The sequence below is a fragment of the Gymnoscopelus braueri genome, assembly GCF_963280865.1.
Source record: "Gymnoscopelus braueri genome assembly, chromosome: 5".
NCBI classification, from domain to species: Eukaryota; Metazoa; Chordata; class Actinopteri; order Myctophiformes; family Myctophidae; genus Gymnoscopelus; species Gymnoscopelus braueri.
This window is the reverse complement of record NC_137606.1, coordinates 10,754,903-10,773,105: the sequence shown is the minus strand read 5'-3', so window position 1 is coordinate 10,773,105 and position 18,203 is coordinate 10,754,903. Positions and strand designations below refer to the sequence as shown.

General features: G+C 44.2%; 1 protein-coding gene across 3 annotated transcripts in view; it reads right to left on the bottom strand.

Annotated features, from left to right (window-relative positions):
- The window catches only part of ets1 (v-ets avian erythroblastosis virus E26 oncogene homolog 1), a 75,744-nt gene that overhangs the window by 26,891 nt on the left and 30,650 nt on the right, over positions 1–18,203 (bottom strand). For 2 of the 3 annotated variants that reach the window (XM_080428126.1, XM_080428127.1), the window contains exon 1: positions 15,021–15,355. The exons of the other annotated variant lie outside the window; for it this stretch is intronic. In XM_080428126.1, the coding sequence (XP_080284252.1) occupies positions 15,021–15,087 (67 nt within the window). In that variant the 5' untranslated portion in view covers positions 15,088–15,355. Of the gene's footprint in view, positions 1–15,020; positions 15,356–18,203 lie in introns of those variants that run through there. 3 annotated transcript variants of the gene reach the window in all.

The window sequence follows — 18,203 nt, the reverse complement described above, 5'->3', positions numbered from 1 at the left end:
CCATTGAAGGAAGCGGGAGGCAGAGGGAGAGTAGCGACCAGGATTACAAGCTTAGGCAATTGGCACTGGGTGAAAAAATGGGTTACAAAAATCGTGGGATAAAAAAAAACAAAAACAAGAGGAGTGCTTTTGCTGTGTTTTTACTGTTGAAGACGTGATGATAATGTGCCCGCATTCATTATATGTGTCCAGATTAACAAAGGGGGGATACGGTATGTTCTGCATTTTTGCAGGGGCTAAATACAAAACGTACATTTTACACCCAATTTAAACATATATTCTGTAAAAAATAGAAAATGCAGAAGAGGCACGTCTGGTGGGTGAGGCAGACCGATTGAGTGGCGGTGACACAGCTTCACACAGCCTCACCATGGAAGCCCAGATGTTCTGGCATCTCCACTGTGGCTGTGGCAGCTTGAAGCTGCCAGCGGCACAGCAGTGGGGGCAACGCGCAGTTCATATGCCTCGCCATTTCCACTGCTCTGCGGCGTCTCGACCCCGTCTGGAATGCACAGCAGCTATCCTTCGTTCGCCATGTAAACCCATGTCTAGCTGACTACAAAATTAGGCCTCTCAATGTCTCTCTCTCTCTCTCTCTCTCTCTCTCTCCCTCTCCCTCTCTCTCACTGATGGAAACTGCTCCAGAGCCTCATTAAACAGAGTCTGAAAAAGAGGAAAATACTTTAGCTTCTCCCTATGTGATTTGATTAGGCCTATATAACAGCATCTCCCTCTTCCCCCTAACACAGTCTCTCCCTTGCTCTTCCCTCTTTTCACCCTCTTCCATCCCATGTCTTTTCATGAGCATCTTGATTGTATGGAAATGTGTTGCTAATGGTACATTACCAGATATCTGTTATGTCACAGACTTTACATTTTAAAAAGGTAGGGGGGCATCTGTCCTTTTTAAATTTCAATCACTGATAAGCTGTCCACACCAGTGGTGTAAAGTAACAAAGTACATTTACTCAAGTACTGTACTTAAGTACAATTTTGAGGTCCTTTTACTTTACTGGAGTATTTCCGGTTGTCTATACTTTTACTTCTACTCCACTACATCTCAGAGGCAATTATTGTACTTTTACTCCACTACAATTATTTGAAAACTTGAGTTACTAGTTACTTTGCAGATATAAATTATTACATTATAAAACATACATTAACCACTTTAGCCATATTTTATACCTAGGCCATTTTAAAATAGCCGATCTACAAGCTCACAACGTGTAGCATCACGACGCGTTGTGAGCTTGTAGATCTGCTATTTTCAAACATTTTAGTGGTTTTACTTTTGGTACTTTAAGTACATTTTGATACCAATACTTTTGTCCTTTTCCTCAAGTAAATTTTGAATTCCGGACTTTTACTTGTAACAGAGTACTTCTACATGGCAGTATTGATACTTTTACTTAAGTAAAACATTTGAGTACTTTATCAACCACTGGTCCACTCCACACTGTACCAAAACCAAGGCAGAGAGAGAAGCACTGAGTAAGTGAGTAATATGCAACATCTTACGGTTTCACACACACTCTCAATCTATCGTTAACACAGTATCCTGAACATAGTATAAACTACTTTCATAATGAAAACTAAAACTACAACAGCAGGCTTCCTTTGTGTACATCTCGCTCTCTTGAACAGTGGCTGTCTGGACCGTTACTCTGCTGTTAGCTCTCTGTCTGTACAGCCCGTTAAGCAGCACTCAAAGTCAATACTGCAAAACTTAAGTGTTGCAAACGGTTGCAAACTGAGATGGGGCCAGGCTCAGAGAGTCTGGGCTTTGATGTCAAGGTAAAAAGGCAAAGTGCGCCGGTTTATTTGAGATGGATTGGGTGGAGTTTGTCTGCACTTTCGAACCGTTTGAGCCCCTCCCGTACTGTCTCTTTCATCAGCCCTGCCACGGCCTGCGCCTTGCCCACACAGTCTTGAAGCTGCTTTAGCGCTAAATCCTCCATCAAAGACGCCTAATACCCCACGGCCTGAGAGCCAGCATAAGGCACACCAACAAGGAGCGATGCATGGCTGCATGCCCTTTTACTGTGACTTATCTTTTGAATTTGTGACTTGTTTTTTGGTTGCAGTATTTGTTTTTAAAATAATGTTATTTAAACCGTTTGTGTCCTTCTTGTTTGCCCTGTAAAACACTGTGAGAAAACTCTTTTGTAAAAACAAACTAGTTATATGAATTGTAATTTCATTTTGTTCAATATGCACATAAAAAGGTCAAAACATGTAACAGTTTATATTTTTTGAAGAGGTAGACTATAGAATATATCCCTGGTTTTGTTGTATTAGATGACAGGACTGTTTCAGTTTCTTAAACATTCCATGCAAACCATTAACACATGAAGTGCGTGACACTACCACGCAACACTATGACAAATCATCACAGGGAACCCACAGGCCTAATGGTTATATAGGTTGCAGTGCACGGGGATAGTCAGGTTTTTCCATAGAGTGGTCATTATGAAAAGAAAGCTGTGAGAGAGCTAATGTACAGTGTGCCTCCATTAGCCTGAGAGGATCGCTTGAATCGAGACAATCTCTAGTAAATGATGAAGTCCTGCTAGGATTTCAATGCCTGCGAGTCCCATTAGCTACAGCAGTGGTCGGCCTCACTGCGCACTAAAGCATCCGCGAGCCATCACCGTCTGCGCTTCACCCCCCCGACAGTCTATCCACAACATGAGGCACATCCATTTAGTTCACAGACAGTCGGAAGTGAGTGTTAAAAGCGAGATTAGGACTTTCACATTTCAATAACAAGGCTCAGATGTAAAAAAGAATTGTGAAGTGCACAATAGGAAAAGATACCGACCTCTGCTCATGATGCATAGTGAGATCAATCAAATATAATATAATCTAAGAGCCATTGATGAGACTGATGATGCTTGGCATACACATACAGTAAAAGCTATTGATCAGCCACTCCCCTCTCTGTGTGTCATGGTGGAAGTAATGGACAGAAGCAGTTATGCTGAGTGCGACAATGATATCCTTCCCCTGGGAGGTCTGAGAGACTCTCAGTCTGAACCCCCCCATCCACCATCACCTTCCTCTGACAAACACTTCTGCTCTGCACCTTGGGCAGACCGGGGGGCCAGGGGGGGGGTCGTTAAAATGACACACGGAACGCTCAAACACACACATACACACAGATGAACCAAATTAGCAGCCGTCTTCGCCTGAGCTCCAGTGCGAGGGCGTGAAATTGGGAATTTTTTTTGCGCGGATGGGGAGACAGGAGGAGGCCCGTAGGAACGGTAGGGCTTGGTTAGGCAGGGATGGGATGGGATGGGATGGGGAAGAGCAGAGCAGGGCTGGGCTGGGTAAGGGAGCAAGGGAAGTGTGTAGGTTGGGTGAGGGGTGATCGACTGTATACACTCTGTCTGTGTGTGTGTGTGTGTGTGTGTGTGTGTGTGTGTGTGTGTGTGTGTGTGTGTGTGTGTGTGTGTGTGTGTGTGTGTGTGTGTGTGTGTGTGTGTGTGTGTGTGTGTGTGTGTGTGTGTGGTGAGTCATCGGGTTGTAATGTGAGCCCATCACAGGACAAGGGAGCCAGGGAGAAAGGGAAAGGAGGGGGGGGAGAGAGAAAGCAAGAATGAGGGGAGGGGAAGTGCATAAAGACTGAGGGAAAGAGAAGAGAAGAAAGCGGAAGATGAGAGAGAAAGGGAAAAGAGAGTGAAAGACAATGAAAAAAAAAAGAGGGAGAGAAGGATGAATGAGAGATCTCACAGAGCCCCCTCTCTCTCTCTTTCTCTCTCTCTCTGTTCCTCTCCTTGTGTCTGGAGTGACATCACGGTGGGATCGGTGCCATCTTTCTCCCTGCCTCTGGCGGAGGCTGTTCATTCATAAAGACTGAACTACTGCTGCCGCTCGCTGCTCTGAATGATGCAATGGTACTCACAGAGCAGGCAACCAGACCCAACCGACAGGACACAATATGCTTTCTATCAGGCCCACCAGCTATAAATAGATTCTTAATAGAGTTTAGGCTCTGCATGCGTGTATCTCTCTGTGTGTGTGTGTGTGTGTGTGTGTGTGTGTGTGTGTGTGTGTGTGTGTGTGTGTGTGTGTGTGTGTGTGTGTGTGTGTGTGTGTGTGTGTGTGTGTGTGTGTGTGTGTGTGTGTGTGTGTGTGTGTGTGTGTGTGTGTGTCTTGGGTAATGATTGAGGAGGGCACAGGGCATGTACTGTAGGTGTCAGGGAAAAAAGCGGGTGCAGGGTTCTTCTCTCTCCCTCGCTCTGCAGCACGGCGTAAAGGGAGGGTTATATTTATCAATTCAAGAGTCCATTTCCTGTGGCTAAGCTACTGCTTCCTGCGGGGAAGTGAGGGCGAGTTGTGGGTAGACTTGCGGTTACGGTTATAGTTCAGATCCATCTCTTTACCCTTTTTGCTTTGCAGGTAGTAGTGGGGTCATACCGAGGTGTGTGTTGTATCGGTTAATTGCCAGGGAGTTATAATTGGCCCCTAAAAAGTCTTTAAACCAGACTGCGTCCACCCACGACGGACCCCCATCGTCCAGAGGTGACGGTGGTATCTGAGAAAGCCTTTGATGGAGATCCCTATCTTAGCCCCCCCCCCACCCCCAGTCTGAGAGAGCAGGGTCATAAACCCTGGCCAACATGAAGGGAGACCATTCAGCACAACACAGTGTGATAAAGTGGTGGCGCGCGGGGGGGGCTTGCAGAAGAAGGAGGGGGCGGTGGGTGGTAGTCTGGTCTTGAGAGAGCTTGCTTGTTCAGCCAGCAAGGCTGGGGCTGTTTGGATTTCCATGTCAATGCCAAGAGGACTGGGAATAGAAGCAGTGGGCGTGCTTGTTCTGGACCAAGCCGAACCACCGGCCGACCGGCCGACCGTGGGGTGAGGCCCGAGCCAAGATCAGGACCCAAGCCAGCAGGTTATAGAGATCCAAACCAAACCTGCGTGTGTTTAAATGGGTGGACGGACGGTTCAAGGTGCAGGCCGGGGATATCCCACCATCTCTCTCCTTGTAGCAAACGCTGTTGGAGCGCTGCGTCTATTCTTAGGGTTTCCATAACCGCTGTCTTCTGGCCGCCCTCTCCGAGCGCAAGCCTGTGGTGTTGTAAGAGGCTGTGTGAGGCTAGGCTACTACTGCTGACAATCTGTCTCTGGCCATGAAAAAAAAAAAAAAGGGCTCTCTAGGATCAACACCACGCCACGGACAACCAAGCAGGCCTCTGAAGCAAGGCAATAAGTGAGACTAATGCCCCGTAGCTGCCTTTTTCCCTTTCCTCCTGCCTCTGTCTCCATCTCTGAAATCACATTAGTTTATGATGTGAAAGTGCATTAACTCTTTCATATTGTTTACAACGCCAAAGTCTCAGGTGCTGTTATGACATTAGAGTGAAGTTTGAATTGATCCCCAGCCATGCCTATAGGTGAACGATGCCTTGTGTATTTATGCTGAAAGCTTGGTGGAAATTCCCTCCCTTCGAGAGAAGTGACACAAATGAGAGGCAAAGGTTCTTTGAGAAAATAAAATGCTTTTTTTTGTGCTGCCTGAACCACCCTACAGCAGTTGTTCAACTTTTTCACGTCAAGGACCCCCAAAATGATATGTATATGGCCGCGGACCCCCATCTAAAAATATTTTGTTCCAGAGACCCCCAGAAGCAAAAGATTTGAGTTACAAATGCTCGCTTAAAGAATATATACATTCAAAAAGGTTTGCACAAATTTTCACGATTCTTTAAAGAAATTGCAGATCTACAAGCTCATAGCGCGGCACTCGGTGCCACGCTATGAGCTTGTATATCTGCTATTTTTAAATAGCCAAGTATAAAAGGTTCATATTATTGTGATGCTATATCAACACATTTTGCTGGGGACCCCCTGGAACCCCCCCAAGGACCCCTGGGGGTCCCTGGACCCCACTTTGAGAACCAATGCCCTACACCACCATGATTTTAAACGGTTTAGGGGGAAAAAGCTTTATTTTGGGGCATGCTTCCAGTGATGTTGTTAGGTAGTGTGTCTCGTGTTTCTGCTGCATTAAGTGACACAGTGAACTGACTCACTATCCATTTTACCCTGATAACTTGCTGGCACTAAGCCATTCAAGCCCTCTTTCTCTGTGCGTCATATACAGTAGAAAAACAAGTGTACTTCGGCGTGAATCGAGCACCTGTTGTCCCCCTCTCCCTTCCTGCCTGTTGGCCACTCGTTGAAAATGAATTACAATCGCTTCCCATCTGAAAAATACCTTTTAATGCAGCAAGCACCTTACCAAAGCCTTCCGTTAACAGCAATGGTCAAATTTGATCTGAACAAATCAGTGATTTTACATAAACATTAAAGAACAATGGATAGCACGTTCGTAATATACCATTATTATCCATACACAGTATAGGCCAATTAAATCATCAACACTTTCAAAAAAATGTTATAGGCCTAAATTACTTAATTTGTGTGTTCTATATATTCACGTTCAACTGTGCAGACAAATTAGACAAGCAAGGAACATGGAAAAAAGCAGGCTCAAACAACGTACATTAAATAAAGATTCTTAATGTTGCATCACATCACAGTTCCTGTAACAATCCACAAATAGAACCTAACACTGTCGTCACAGGAAGGGGGTCGACTTGGAGGCAAGCGCACTTTGTCAGACAGTGCAGGTGGTGCTAACTTAGCTGTGTGTGTGTGCTGGACCCTGCTCAGTCTCCATCCCTGTTGTAAACAGATTGGGGATGCTCTGAGGAAACTGTTTAGGTGTTAATCCAAACACACAACGTATCTGACAAACAGTTTACTCTCCCCGTTGCATTTTTTCCACAAAACACGGTGCCTGGCCCCCATTTTTCAGTCCAAACTGCAACATTCCACAACCATGAGTTCCGGTTAAAACAAGTGTGAATTATGCAGGGAGATGGAATACGGACAGACTCACGCCATGTCCATGGGATATTCATTCATGTTGCTGTTTTTTTTGTGATACTGCACATATTAGCATAGCATGTACTCAGGCTAGGTCCTGAAGGCCCTGGTTCCAATTATACATCATAGGGCTAAATGCTCACTGCTTGTTTGAAGGCGAGCTATGGGCGACAGATGGATACTCGATAAATAAATTCCCTCAAGACCACACTGTTTTCATGTTGCGTGCCTCACATTCCTCCTCTGTTTTACAATCGCTAATGTGCTTCTCACAGCTTTCTTGTGTTCCTTATAATGTGACCAAAAATGACTTGTGGCCTGAGTGGCGAAATGGTTTCAGCTCAAGAAGATGAATTATGGTTCTATTTTAAGCTCAAGTGTACTCCGACCGCTTGTAGGCTCCAACATGGCTGATGGAAACATCAAACCTCTGGCTTATCTCTCTCTCTCTCTCGCTCTCTTTCTCTCTCCGCCTTTTCATCTCAATCTCATAATATGCACGTTAGATTTGTTTTCTTCCTCAACCACGAGCAAACCTTTCAGCTTTGGTTGAACGCGCTGATTGAAAAGATGTAGAGTCGGATCGATAAGAAGCGTGGAAAAACACAACTCGGCTATTTTGCAATGAGAGATGGAGGTGATTTCACAAACAAGTGCGTACGCACACAAATACTGTATATGTTCACACACTTATGCATGTGTGCTCTCACTCAAACACACGTTTCAAGACACACTCTCTCTACCCTGACCACTCTCTCTCTCTCTCTCTCTCTCTCTCCCACACACAGACACTTGCACACACACACACAACACACACACACACACACACACACAGGGCAAACGGTTGACTGGCTATGACTCACGCCATCAAAGAATGAGTGGACTTCAGGGGAGAACACGGAACTCAATTTAACTTGTGACTGTTCATGACGTTAACAATTAGTATATCTTGAGAAATTCCTGCTCATTTACTAACCATTTGTCATTCTTGCCTTGTGTGCGCTCATAAAACAAACACAGGTCTGAGACAACTCCAAACAAGGGCCTGTCTAATGGACATTTATTAGACAGAGACAGATGAACACATCCCATCAGCACTGTAGTGTTTGTGGAAGGGAATGGTGTTAAAAAGTCACGTTCTCATTAGCTGCTGGCCCTGGTGTCTACTGTAGATGCCTGGAGAAAATATAGGAGTCAGCCACTTATTTACGTCACACATATGCAGATATCGGTGAGGCCAAAAAAGGCCAGGTAGGCAAAGTTAAAGAATCCAGATGTTACCTTTCCCTTAGTTCTAGCTCCAGTGGCAGCCTTAAAGGCATAGTTCAAGTTTTTTTTTAAAGTAGACTGTATGATTTGTCAGAGCCAGGGAGTCATTTCAGTTCATTCATAAAAAAGCATTTATGGAGGCACAGAAATTATTTTCAAGGCTAGCTAACTACGAGTGTCATCCCTCGGCCTCTTCTATGGAAGCTAGAAAACATGTGCCTCCCATTTGACTGTGCGTCACAGAAGTCCTGGCTCGCCATGAGAGCCGCCACTGACTCGCGCCTTACATCGTAAAGCCCACCTCCCACTCATCAACAAAGGCATTCTTCCTTATTGTCGTCTGGCTTTGACTGGCAGGTCTGCTGTCTTAATGCGATTTGGATGCAGTGGGGTCGCCATACATAAGTCTGTGGCTCATGGATCATCCATATGCCTGATTACAAAAGCAGCTCGCCATGTTATGCTGAGTCTAAAACCAGGTGGTCTGCAACAGATCCATACCAAAAAAACAGGGAAGAAATCTGGGCCATGCAGCACTGAACAAAGTGACCAACCCCGGCCTTGTTCTGGGCAGCTGAACATCAGTGCTGAGACCAAAACTGATTCTTAAAGCAGGCAACGTTTCTAAGCTAGTTAAGAGTTTCCGTTACATAGAGGAAAACGCAGCTCCCAAATGTGAAACAGTATAGCAACAGAGCAAAGGGGACCAAAATAGATGTAAAACTCATTGGAGAAATGTTGAGGTGCGTGGAGCCATTTTGGGGCGGCATAACCCCCCAGGGTTCCTAGTCAAGACTCACCCATTCAAACCGGGAACACATCTGTGTAACCATTTTATCCATATTTTATACTTTGGGCTATTCAAAAATAGCAGATATACAAGCTCATAGCACAGAGTGTTCTGATGTTTGACCATTTGTGCAAATATTTTAATATATATATATATATATTTTTTTTAAAGGGAACATTTGTAACTCAAATCTTTGCTTCTGGGGGTCCCTGGGGTTGGCGGCCAAATACATATCATTTTGGGTAGTCGTTGACATGCAAAAGTTTGAGCACTGATATTATAGCAACACAGGTTTTTCAGGAAACTGTTAGGATTTAGAAGACATTTGTAGAATCCCCAGAAGCAAAGATTTGAGTCACAAATGTTAGAGTTTTCAAGAAATAGCAGATCTACAAGCGAGCTTGTAGATCTGCTATTTTTGAATAGCCAATGAAATCTAAAAATTACACCGATTCTTTACCGGCCTAAATGGATTAATGTGGAGTAATAGTGGGGAGGAGGGAGGCATGTGGCGGCAGAAACCAGCCGAACAGTCATTCGGGCAGGCAGTCAGTCAGCCAGGCGTGTGGCGTGGCAGGCAGGCGCCTGGTTCTGTGACTCAATGATTACACGCGACGACGGGCTGAGGGATGAGGCAGGGGGCACACACACACACACACACACACCAGAGAGAGACGCCACATCAAGGACGCAGGTGACGTGAGAAGAGCTCAATGTGGCCAGCAGGAAAGTTGGAGACAAGTGGGAAAACTGAGGAAGAAAGGGAAAAGAAGGGAGTAGGAGGAAGAGGAATGGGGTGGGTGGGTGACAGAGTTACAAAGAGCATGTGAAAAATTAAAAAAGAAAAGGAAAAAAATAGAAAATCTCATGCTTGGTACGTCTTTGTTCTACCAGCCCTGGAGCCTGTTTTTCCTTTGTTTGGGTTGCCATCTTTCTGGGGAATGGTGGTGAATGAGAGAATAATTACAATAATAAAAATAACACAATAACAAAATAACCTTCCTATCACCAAGACGTTCTGAGACAGATGAAAGGAAAACATAATGTTGAGGGCTTTTCAGCACCATCATATGGGCCACACCTTGGAATGCTCTCTCTCTCTCTCTCTCTCTCTCTCTCTCTCTCTCTCTCTCTCTCTCTCTCTCTCTCTCTTTCTCTCTCTCTACCCCCACCTCTGCCTCTCTCCATATGCTTGCCATTTAGCGGACTGATGTATCTGACGCTAACACGCCTCGTTTTATGACTAAGCTTTACAAGGCAAAATTAAGGCGTGTAGTCACAATACAGGCATCCTGATACAAACCACGCACCATAATGGTTTTCTGTTTATATGGGATGGCGTTTCAGACAGGGGGGGGTGAATGAAGGGAAATAAAAAATGAATGAAAGAAAGCCTGACTGAATGGCTTGGGGGGGCTGGGGGGGGGGGGGGGTATTTCATGTTAAAGAGTGACATCATCAAGCCATGCGAGAAAAGAAGACAGACAAGTTCATTGTGGACACAGACAGGCATCCACTTGACTAGCCTCGGCTATATGGCCGCTGCAAGAAGTGGAATGTATGAGGCACATTCAGGACACGGCCCCCCGTTGCCCGACACCGGGACCGCGACCACAGCCTGGCATGTTGTAGGCATGGCCCTAGTCAAACAACTTGCCTAATGACATACGGGCAAAAGGCACTAAAACACTGCACTTACCGACAGGGTTTTTGATCTGGCGAACCAGACTGATGCGGTATGGATCGGATGAAAAACGAACCTGTTTGCACCGTTCGGCCCCAGACGGATCGACAAGCCACATCAAGGAGGTAAGGGCTGGATCGCCCAAACGCTGTTTGCACAGCTGCCAGGCAGCCAGGGAAGCGATGCCTCTCCTGCGCTCAAACACTGGCATATATTACACAGCGTTACTGAAGGACTGCTGACACCGACAAAGCCACAGCAACAAGCTTATGTAAAAACCCTATGCCCTGAAGGAAAAAGTACACCTCACCTCCAAATACACATGCACAATCTGTAGTGTTAATGTAACTTCTGAGAGACCTAATACCTTACGGAATCCACTTTTACAGCTGGAAGTTAAATGAACGCCACAGATTTCAGAACAGCGTAAAACCAATTTTTCCAGAATCCTATGTGTAGGATAGCAGTGCATGCTACAGCCTATATGTGTGTGAACATGTGCGGGTGGCACAGGTCGTAAAAATATCCCATATAAGGGTATAGCAACACGAGGCATTGCCAGTTATGACAAGCAGACAATCAGATATAAAAAAGTGAGGCTCCTCCTCGCCCCCCCCCTCCCTCTCTCCCTCATTCCCTCCCTCTTTCAATCCGTCCATCCATCTCAGCAGGGCACGCTCACAGACATTCCTGTCAGTCACTCATCCCTGACCTTCAGGGCCTGACAAACAGAGAACTTAAAGGAGAGACAACTCACTGAGACACTTCAACAACAGACAAGGACTTATACTGTAAAAAATTACTAATAGCACATAATTAGAATCGTTTGGGCAATTGCTTTAGGTAACCAAACATGTAAATGCCAATGTTCAATAAACCCTGATACTGTATGAGGCGCTACTCAAGTCGGTTACACAGAAAAGAGTGGGGGAAAACAACAAACATGGACTGCAGTTTTCAACTGGAATCCAGCTACCGTCGTGTTCAGCAATCCAACACCTTCCATCTTGAGAAGCCATCTCTCCTTCTTATCTGTGTAGCAGCTCCTCTCTCTCCTTTGAGCTCACAGCCTTGTTATGGCTACATGATACTTTGAATAATAAGCTTCTCGTGGTCCTTGTTGTATTGAAATATTACCAAAACCTACGGCACGTAGAGAGCTGGATGGCTACCGTAAGGCAAACTGTGCTTGGTTGGTGCACCTCTCATGCTGATGCTGTGTACAGTATAACTTTAATAACCAGTTTCAAACAGGGCATCCCTATTCAAATCTTCAAACGTTGTGTGCTTGTAGATCAGCTATTTTCGCTGTGTGACTAAGTATAAAACAGGCTTAAGTGGTTAAAAATAGAATTAACCTCAGGACAAGAGACCTTCGGTAAACTGACACTGCATGCAGCTGTAACTTCCCTCACAAAAGGGAAAACAAACAACACAATGAGATTGGTCTTCAAACCACTTGAGCCTCTTTCTGCTGTTGTTGTTGGTGGTCATGTGTGTGTGTGTGTGTGTGTGTGTGTGTGTGTGTGTGTGTGTGTGTGTGTGTGTGTGTGTGTGTGTGTGTGTGTGTGTGTGTGTGTGTGTGTGTGTGTGTGTGTGTGTGTGTGTGTGTGTGTGTGTGTGTGTGTGGTCATGTCATGCATGTGTGTCTGTGTGTGTGTGTGTGTGTGTGTGTGTGTGTGTGTGTGTGTGTGTGTGTGTGTGTGTGTGTGTGTGTGTGTGTGTGTGTGTGTGTGTGTGTGTGGTCATGTCATGCATGTGTGTCTGTGTCTGTGTCTGTGTGTGTGTGTGTGTGTGTGGGGGGGGGGGGGGGGGGGGAGAACAGAGGCAGAATGTGTGTGTGCGTGCGTCCATGTGTCCATGTGTGGATGGGGGCATGCCAAATACCAGAAGCATCATCATCATCTATACTTTTCACATTGGCAAAACCCTATGCCAGTTGGAACCAGAGTAGCCTTGTCCACTGGGATAGCTGCAAGCTACTTTCACAACTGACTTGACGACATCATGTTCAAATGCATTCTGGCTTTGAATGGAGTGATTAACTGTTTCAGCGACAGACAGAAAACAAAGAAGAATCCAACTTGGCTCACGTCTCAGATGACTGGAATACAAAATAATGTCATTGTTGTGCGTTGTGTGGATAAAAAGCAATACAATAGCAGCTAGTTCATCATCAGTGGGACACTTCTCTTGTAAAGTGGGGAAGCAGAAACAAGCAAATACAACTCTCTCTCTCTGTGTGTATATGTGTGTGTGTGTGTGTGTGTGTGTGTGTGTGTGTGTGTGTGTGTGTGTGTGTGTGTGTGTGTGTGTGTGTGTGTGTGTGTGTGTGTGTGTGTGTGTGTGTGTGTGTGTGTGTGTGTGTGTGTGTGTCGGTCCTTCGACAGCCTCAGCTTGACCCACAAACACACGGCGCAGGCAGGGTGTGCGGGAGCTAGTGTTGCGAAATGGTTTTGCAAGACATGCTACGCTTTGGCAACTCCACTGCAGCTGTCAGCACTTTTTTACCCCCCCCCCCCCCCCCCCCCGCCCCCTTTTATACAAGTTTGCGTTTGTGCTTGTGCATGTGTGCATGTCTTCAGCAGGTACCGTATCTACGACCAGAATGGGCTGTAAAAACTGGTGAGTCACACTCAACCTCTGCGTTAGTCCGCATCGCGGGGTCAGCGTGTAAAGCACGCATCGTATTTCCATGACGTGCAAGCGCCTTGCTACCTTATACAGCTGGTTCAACATTTGCCCAAGCTGCAGTCCCATAAAATAGCCATGCACTATGGTCAATTCAATAAGTGTACTAAATAGGTATAGCAAACATGATATATATTTTAAAAAATCAAGTGAATTCTGAAGAGGGGGTCAAGGAAAGGGAGGTGATTTTTAAAAAGCGGGCAACATAAGAAGCAGTTCCTGAACTACGGTACCTAACAGCTAACCAAGCTCTTCCAGTTAGCAGGGGTCAGAGAGGCAAGCCTCAAGTCTGCAGATTCATCACCTCAGCCTGTGGAAACTCGGCATAAACCACTCTCAGGAGGAGGGGGGGAGGGGGGGTGGGGGGGTGGAAAACAGAAAGAGAGAGGGAGGGAGGGAGGGAGGGATGATGACTAGGCATCAGTGCCAGTCTCCCATGCCGGCTGGGCAGAGTGCCCTGACTCCCCAAACACGGTGCTGCTGCTGTAGACAGACTCACTGCTGCACCGGGACAGAGATGGGTGCTTACAGATCTGACAGATCTGACAGAGCGATAGGGAGCCCCCACACAGTGAGCAATGCCATATGACAAGGGGGGGGGGGGGGTCCACACACAAGCACATACCTCACAATCACGCTGCCATATACAAAAACTTTCGTCATGATTAATCATTTGCATGATAACAGTTATAATCTAAGACTGCGTTAAACATGCACTGGAATAGCCTTGTCTGAAAGACACTGACTGACTGTTCCCTCCTTCAATGAAGACAACTGTTTTTAGAATAGATCATGTTTTGGTCTCACAAGGGGACAATATAGTTCCAACTTGTAAATGTCACATGTTTCAGCTACAGGCTATGTGTTATAGTAGTTTAATAGTTGGAACAGCGATGCATTGTGAAACTTTTCATTCAACCAGCTGATGTCAACCACATCACAAGATAAATAAATAACTGATCATGCTAAGATTGCAATGGATTCTAGTCTAAATGGTAAACAATTGCTTCAGTGTTTGATAATAAAGCAGCATCCAGCATTTATTTTCATTTTTGGTCAATCAGTAGGCTAATTGGATTGTATGTGTATTCATCTTGTATTGAGTACTAGTGTCTGTGGTGTTTTGCAGCTGTTTTGTATGTGTGTGTGTGTGTATAACTTTTTGATATACAAATATTTGAATAATAATAACAATCAAGCAGCATATAGCAGGCTGTAGTCTCAATCCATGACTGCAGCCAGAGAGTCTCTCTCCCGGTGCATACATACATACATACATGCATACATTGTATTTGGTCTCACTCTCAAGTGTCATGCATGCTGTCCACAACTAACTGTTAATGCCAGGACGTTTTGTCCCGTTCCAGTTCTAATTAAAAGGGAGGAACCTGTAGGTTATTATCATGATCACTACAACCGGCAAAATACAGTAGGATTTCACGCTGTCTAGTGTCTGTAAGTGGATAAGAGAGCAAACATGAAGCTGCCAGCCAGACAGACATACAGACTCACTCATCATCACTTTGTATCCAATACGAAGCGATAGCTTCGTATTGGATTCATGTTTGTCACTTTGTATCCAATACGCTTCATATTGGATACAAAGTAGCCTAATGATGAGTGAGCGCTATAATAGACTCGCGAAAAAAACGATCACCCCCCCATACAATAAGTTATCTTACTCACCGTCCATCCTTTCAGCCTTTATGATCGTTAATGTCGGTTTCATATCGACAGCTGCCGTCATGATCATCAGATCAGATCAATGTATATTTGAATAATATCGCCGCGATCTCCCTTTATGTTTGCCTTTCCTAATAATAATACTCCGAAACTATTTCGTTGTCTTCTTTTTTTCCCGACCAAAAATAATAATTAAGCTCCCAGTTTTTCTTCCCCTTTTTATGATGATCACCACCTAAATATAATATTTTATTTTTTTCCTACAAACTTCTCTCTCCCTATCTACTCTCTCTCTCTCCCCGGGTAGGCTTTTACACTACACACATACACGCTCTCTCTCTCTCTCGTTCTCTCCACTCATTCCCTCCCTCCCTCTATCTGGGTTTTGGGCGTTGCTGTAGCGGAGTCGCTGGAGTCCTACGACATTGAAGGGGGCGGTGTGTTGTAGCCCGTGTAAAGTACTGCCTGTGATTCACAATTACATTACATTCTTGCCCTATGTGTCTCTGGGAGAATCCGTCCTCCCCAACGTCATCACAAACAATGCTTCCCATGCAGTGGTGGAAAAGGTAGGCCTACTCAATTGTTTCCACAATCTAGAAATACTCAGTTACAAGTAAAAGTCTGGTATTTACAATTTACTCGAGTAAAAGTACGAAAGTATTGGCATCAAAGTATACTTAAAGTACCTAAAGTAAAAGTACTCATTATGCAGAATGTCCCATTTCACAAGTTCAATATGTCTACAAATCTTTTGAAAATAGCAGATCTACAAGCTCATGAGCTTGTAGATCTGCTATTTTCTATTCACATCATACGAAACCTGATCACAATGCCTACACATATAGGCTAATATGAACTCAGTACTAAAACATGTAATAATAATAATAATAATAATAATAATAATAATAATAATAATTATTATTATTATTATTATTATTATTCAATTTGAGTAAAAAAAATGCAGATTGATTTTGAGTAATTGGTGAACTACACAGCGTCAGTGAATACAGAGCTCAGTGGACTGTCTGTGTCCAATACTGCCAGTCTAAGCATCCACATAACATGTAACTGGCCCTCATAAACACCTCAGAGAATTTCCTGTTCACCTTGTACTGATCAATAAAAAACTGAGCGTGTCTTTTTACAGAGCTGCCTCTTGGGCCTTTGAAAAGGAATGACGTCTTAGGGGTATAAATGGCAGGACTCCGCTTTGGAATCCTCTTAACCAGTGGTTCTCCAACATTTTCATGTCAAGGACCCCCAAAATTATATGTATTTGGCCGTGGACCCCCATCTCAAAATATTTTGTTCCAGGGACCCCAGCCCAGAAGCAAAGAGTTGAGTTACAAATGTTCATGTATATTCAAGCTCATATATACAAGATCATAGCGCGGCACTCGGTGCCACACTACTATGAGCTTGTAGATCTGCTATTTTTGAATAGCCAAAGTACAAAAGGTTAAAGTGGTTAAAATGATTGTGATACTACTGTACATTAACTACTTTTGCTGGGGAACCCCCCCAAGGACCCCTGGGGGTCCCCTGACCCCATTTTGAGAACCAATGCTCTTAACCACTTGAATCCCAGCATCCATATTCTGGGAGGGGGGGGGGGGGGGGGCGAGTGCCGCGCTATGAGCTTGTAGATCTGCTATTTTAGAAAAATCCTGAAAATGTGTGCATATCTTTGAATATATATATATTTTTAAAGCGAATATTTTTAACTCAAATCTTTGCTTCTGAGGGTCCCTGACACAAAACCTTAAGAGGTTAAATGAAATCACAATGAACATCCAAATTTGTCAGCCGCAAAGATGTCAAAACGAAACCATATTGGATCTTCTCTTACCAAAGCCATTGATAAGAATTGAATTTAAACAGTGACTATTCATTTTCTCATCTTTAGAGAGCTTTTATTTTTGTCTTGCAGCATAATTGCTAATGTAAGCATACTGCACCTGTACCATTTTGTGAAAACACCATTGGGGTTTGTGTTTTTAACTGGGAGAAGAATGAGAAACTGAAACTGGCCAGAGTACAGCAGAGCTCCCTGTGGACATAACCACAGCCATTAGCAACAAAAAAAGAAAAAGAAAAGAAAAAAGCCTGTCATGGCAACCCATTGTGATTTTCAACCAAAGAAAAAGTATCTTCAAAATAGAAACACTGGCGGAGTAACAGGGTGCAGTTCATGCTAAAGCTAACGCAACGTCTTTGAACTAGGCTACAAACAACTCATCATTTGTGAATAAAGGTTTCCATTTCAACAAAACTGCCACCTTAATATTCTAAGGTGTCATCTTGTCAGGACACGTGAACATTTCCAAATGTTGGATAATCCTGGTTTGGAAACAGTGTTGATTTAATGACTAAAACTATGACGAAAAATGTTCGTTGACTACCTTTTTTCACTGACAAAAACTACATAAAAACTAAATAAGAAACTAAGCTATAATGACTAAAACTAAGACTACATATGTTGACAATTTCGTCAACAAATAAAAACTAGACTAGGGAGGGACTAGTGGAGAAGAGATCCATTAGAACTAAGACAAGTCATTTTATGTTTGGTTGCGCTCGGGTGTTGCGTTCTGAAAATAGCAGATCTATAAGCTCACAACACGTTGCAGCGCGACACATTGTGAGCTTGTAGATCTGCTATTTTCAGCATGCAACCACGTGTAAAAATCTGCCATTACGACGCCATCAAGGCACCGTCAAAAATACATGTTAGTCGACTAAATCAACTGTAGATTTAGTCGACTATAATCTTATGATATTTAGTCGACTAAAACTAGACTAACAGTAAAACATTTCAGATGACTAAAATATGACTAAAACTAAATGGAATTTTATTCAAAAGACTATGACTAAAACTGAATAAAAATGTGCTGTCAAAATCAACACTACTTGGAAATGGTTCTTTTGAGGTGATTGGAAGCAGTGTCAAAGGTTTTTAATACTGTTCTATATGCACCAACTCTCTGTTTCCAAGTGTCCACCCACATCCAAAGTAACCTTGTTAGGGTAAGTCAATAGGGTGCATCCTAATATGGCCAGTCAATACGATACTTCTGCCTGTATACTGTATGCATGCAGTATGTATTTCCAAATGGGATCTGGGGGTGGAGGTCGGGGAGCCGGGGGCATATTGATCACGTATGGATTTTAAAACCCGGCTGG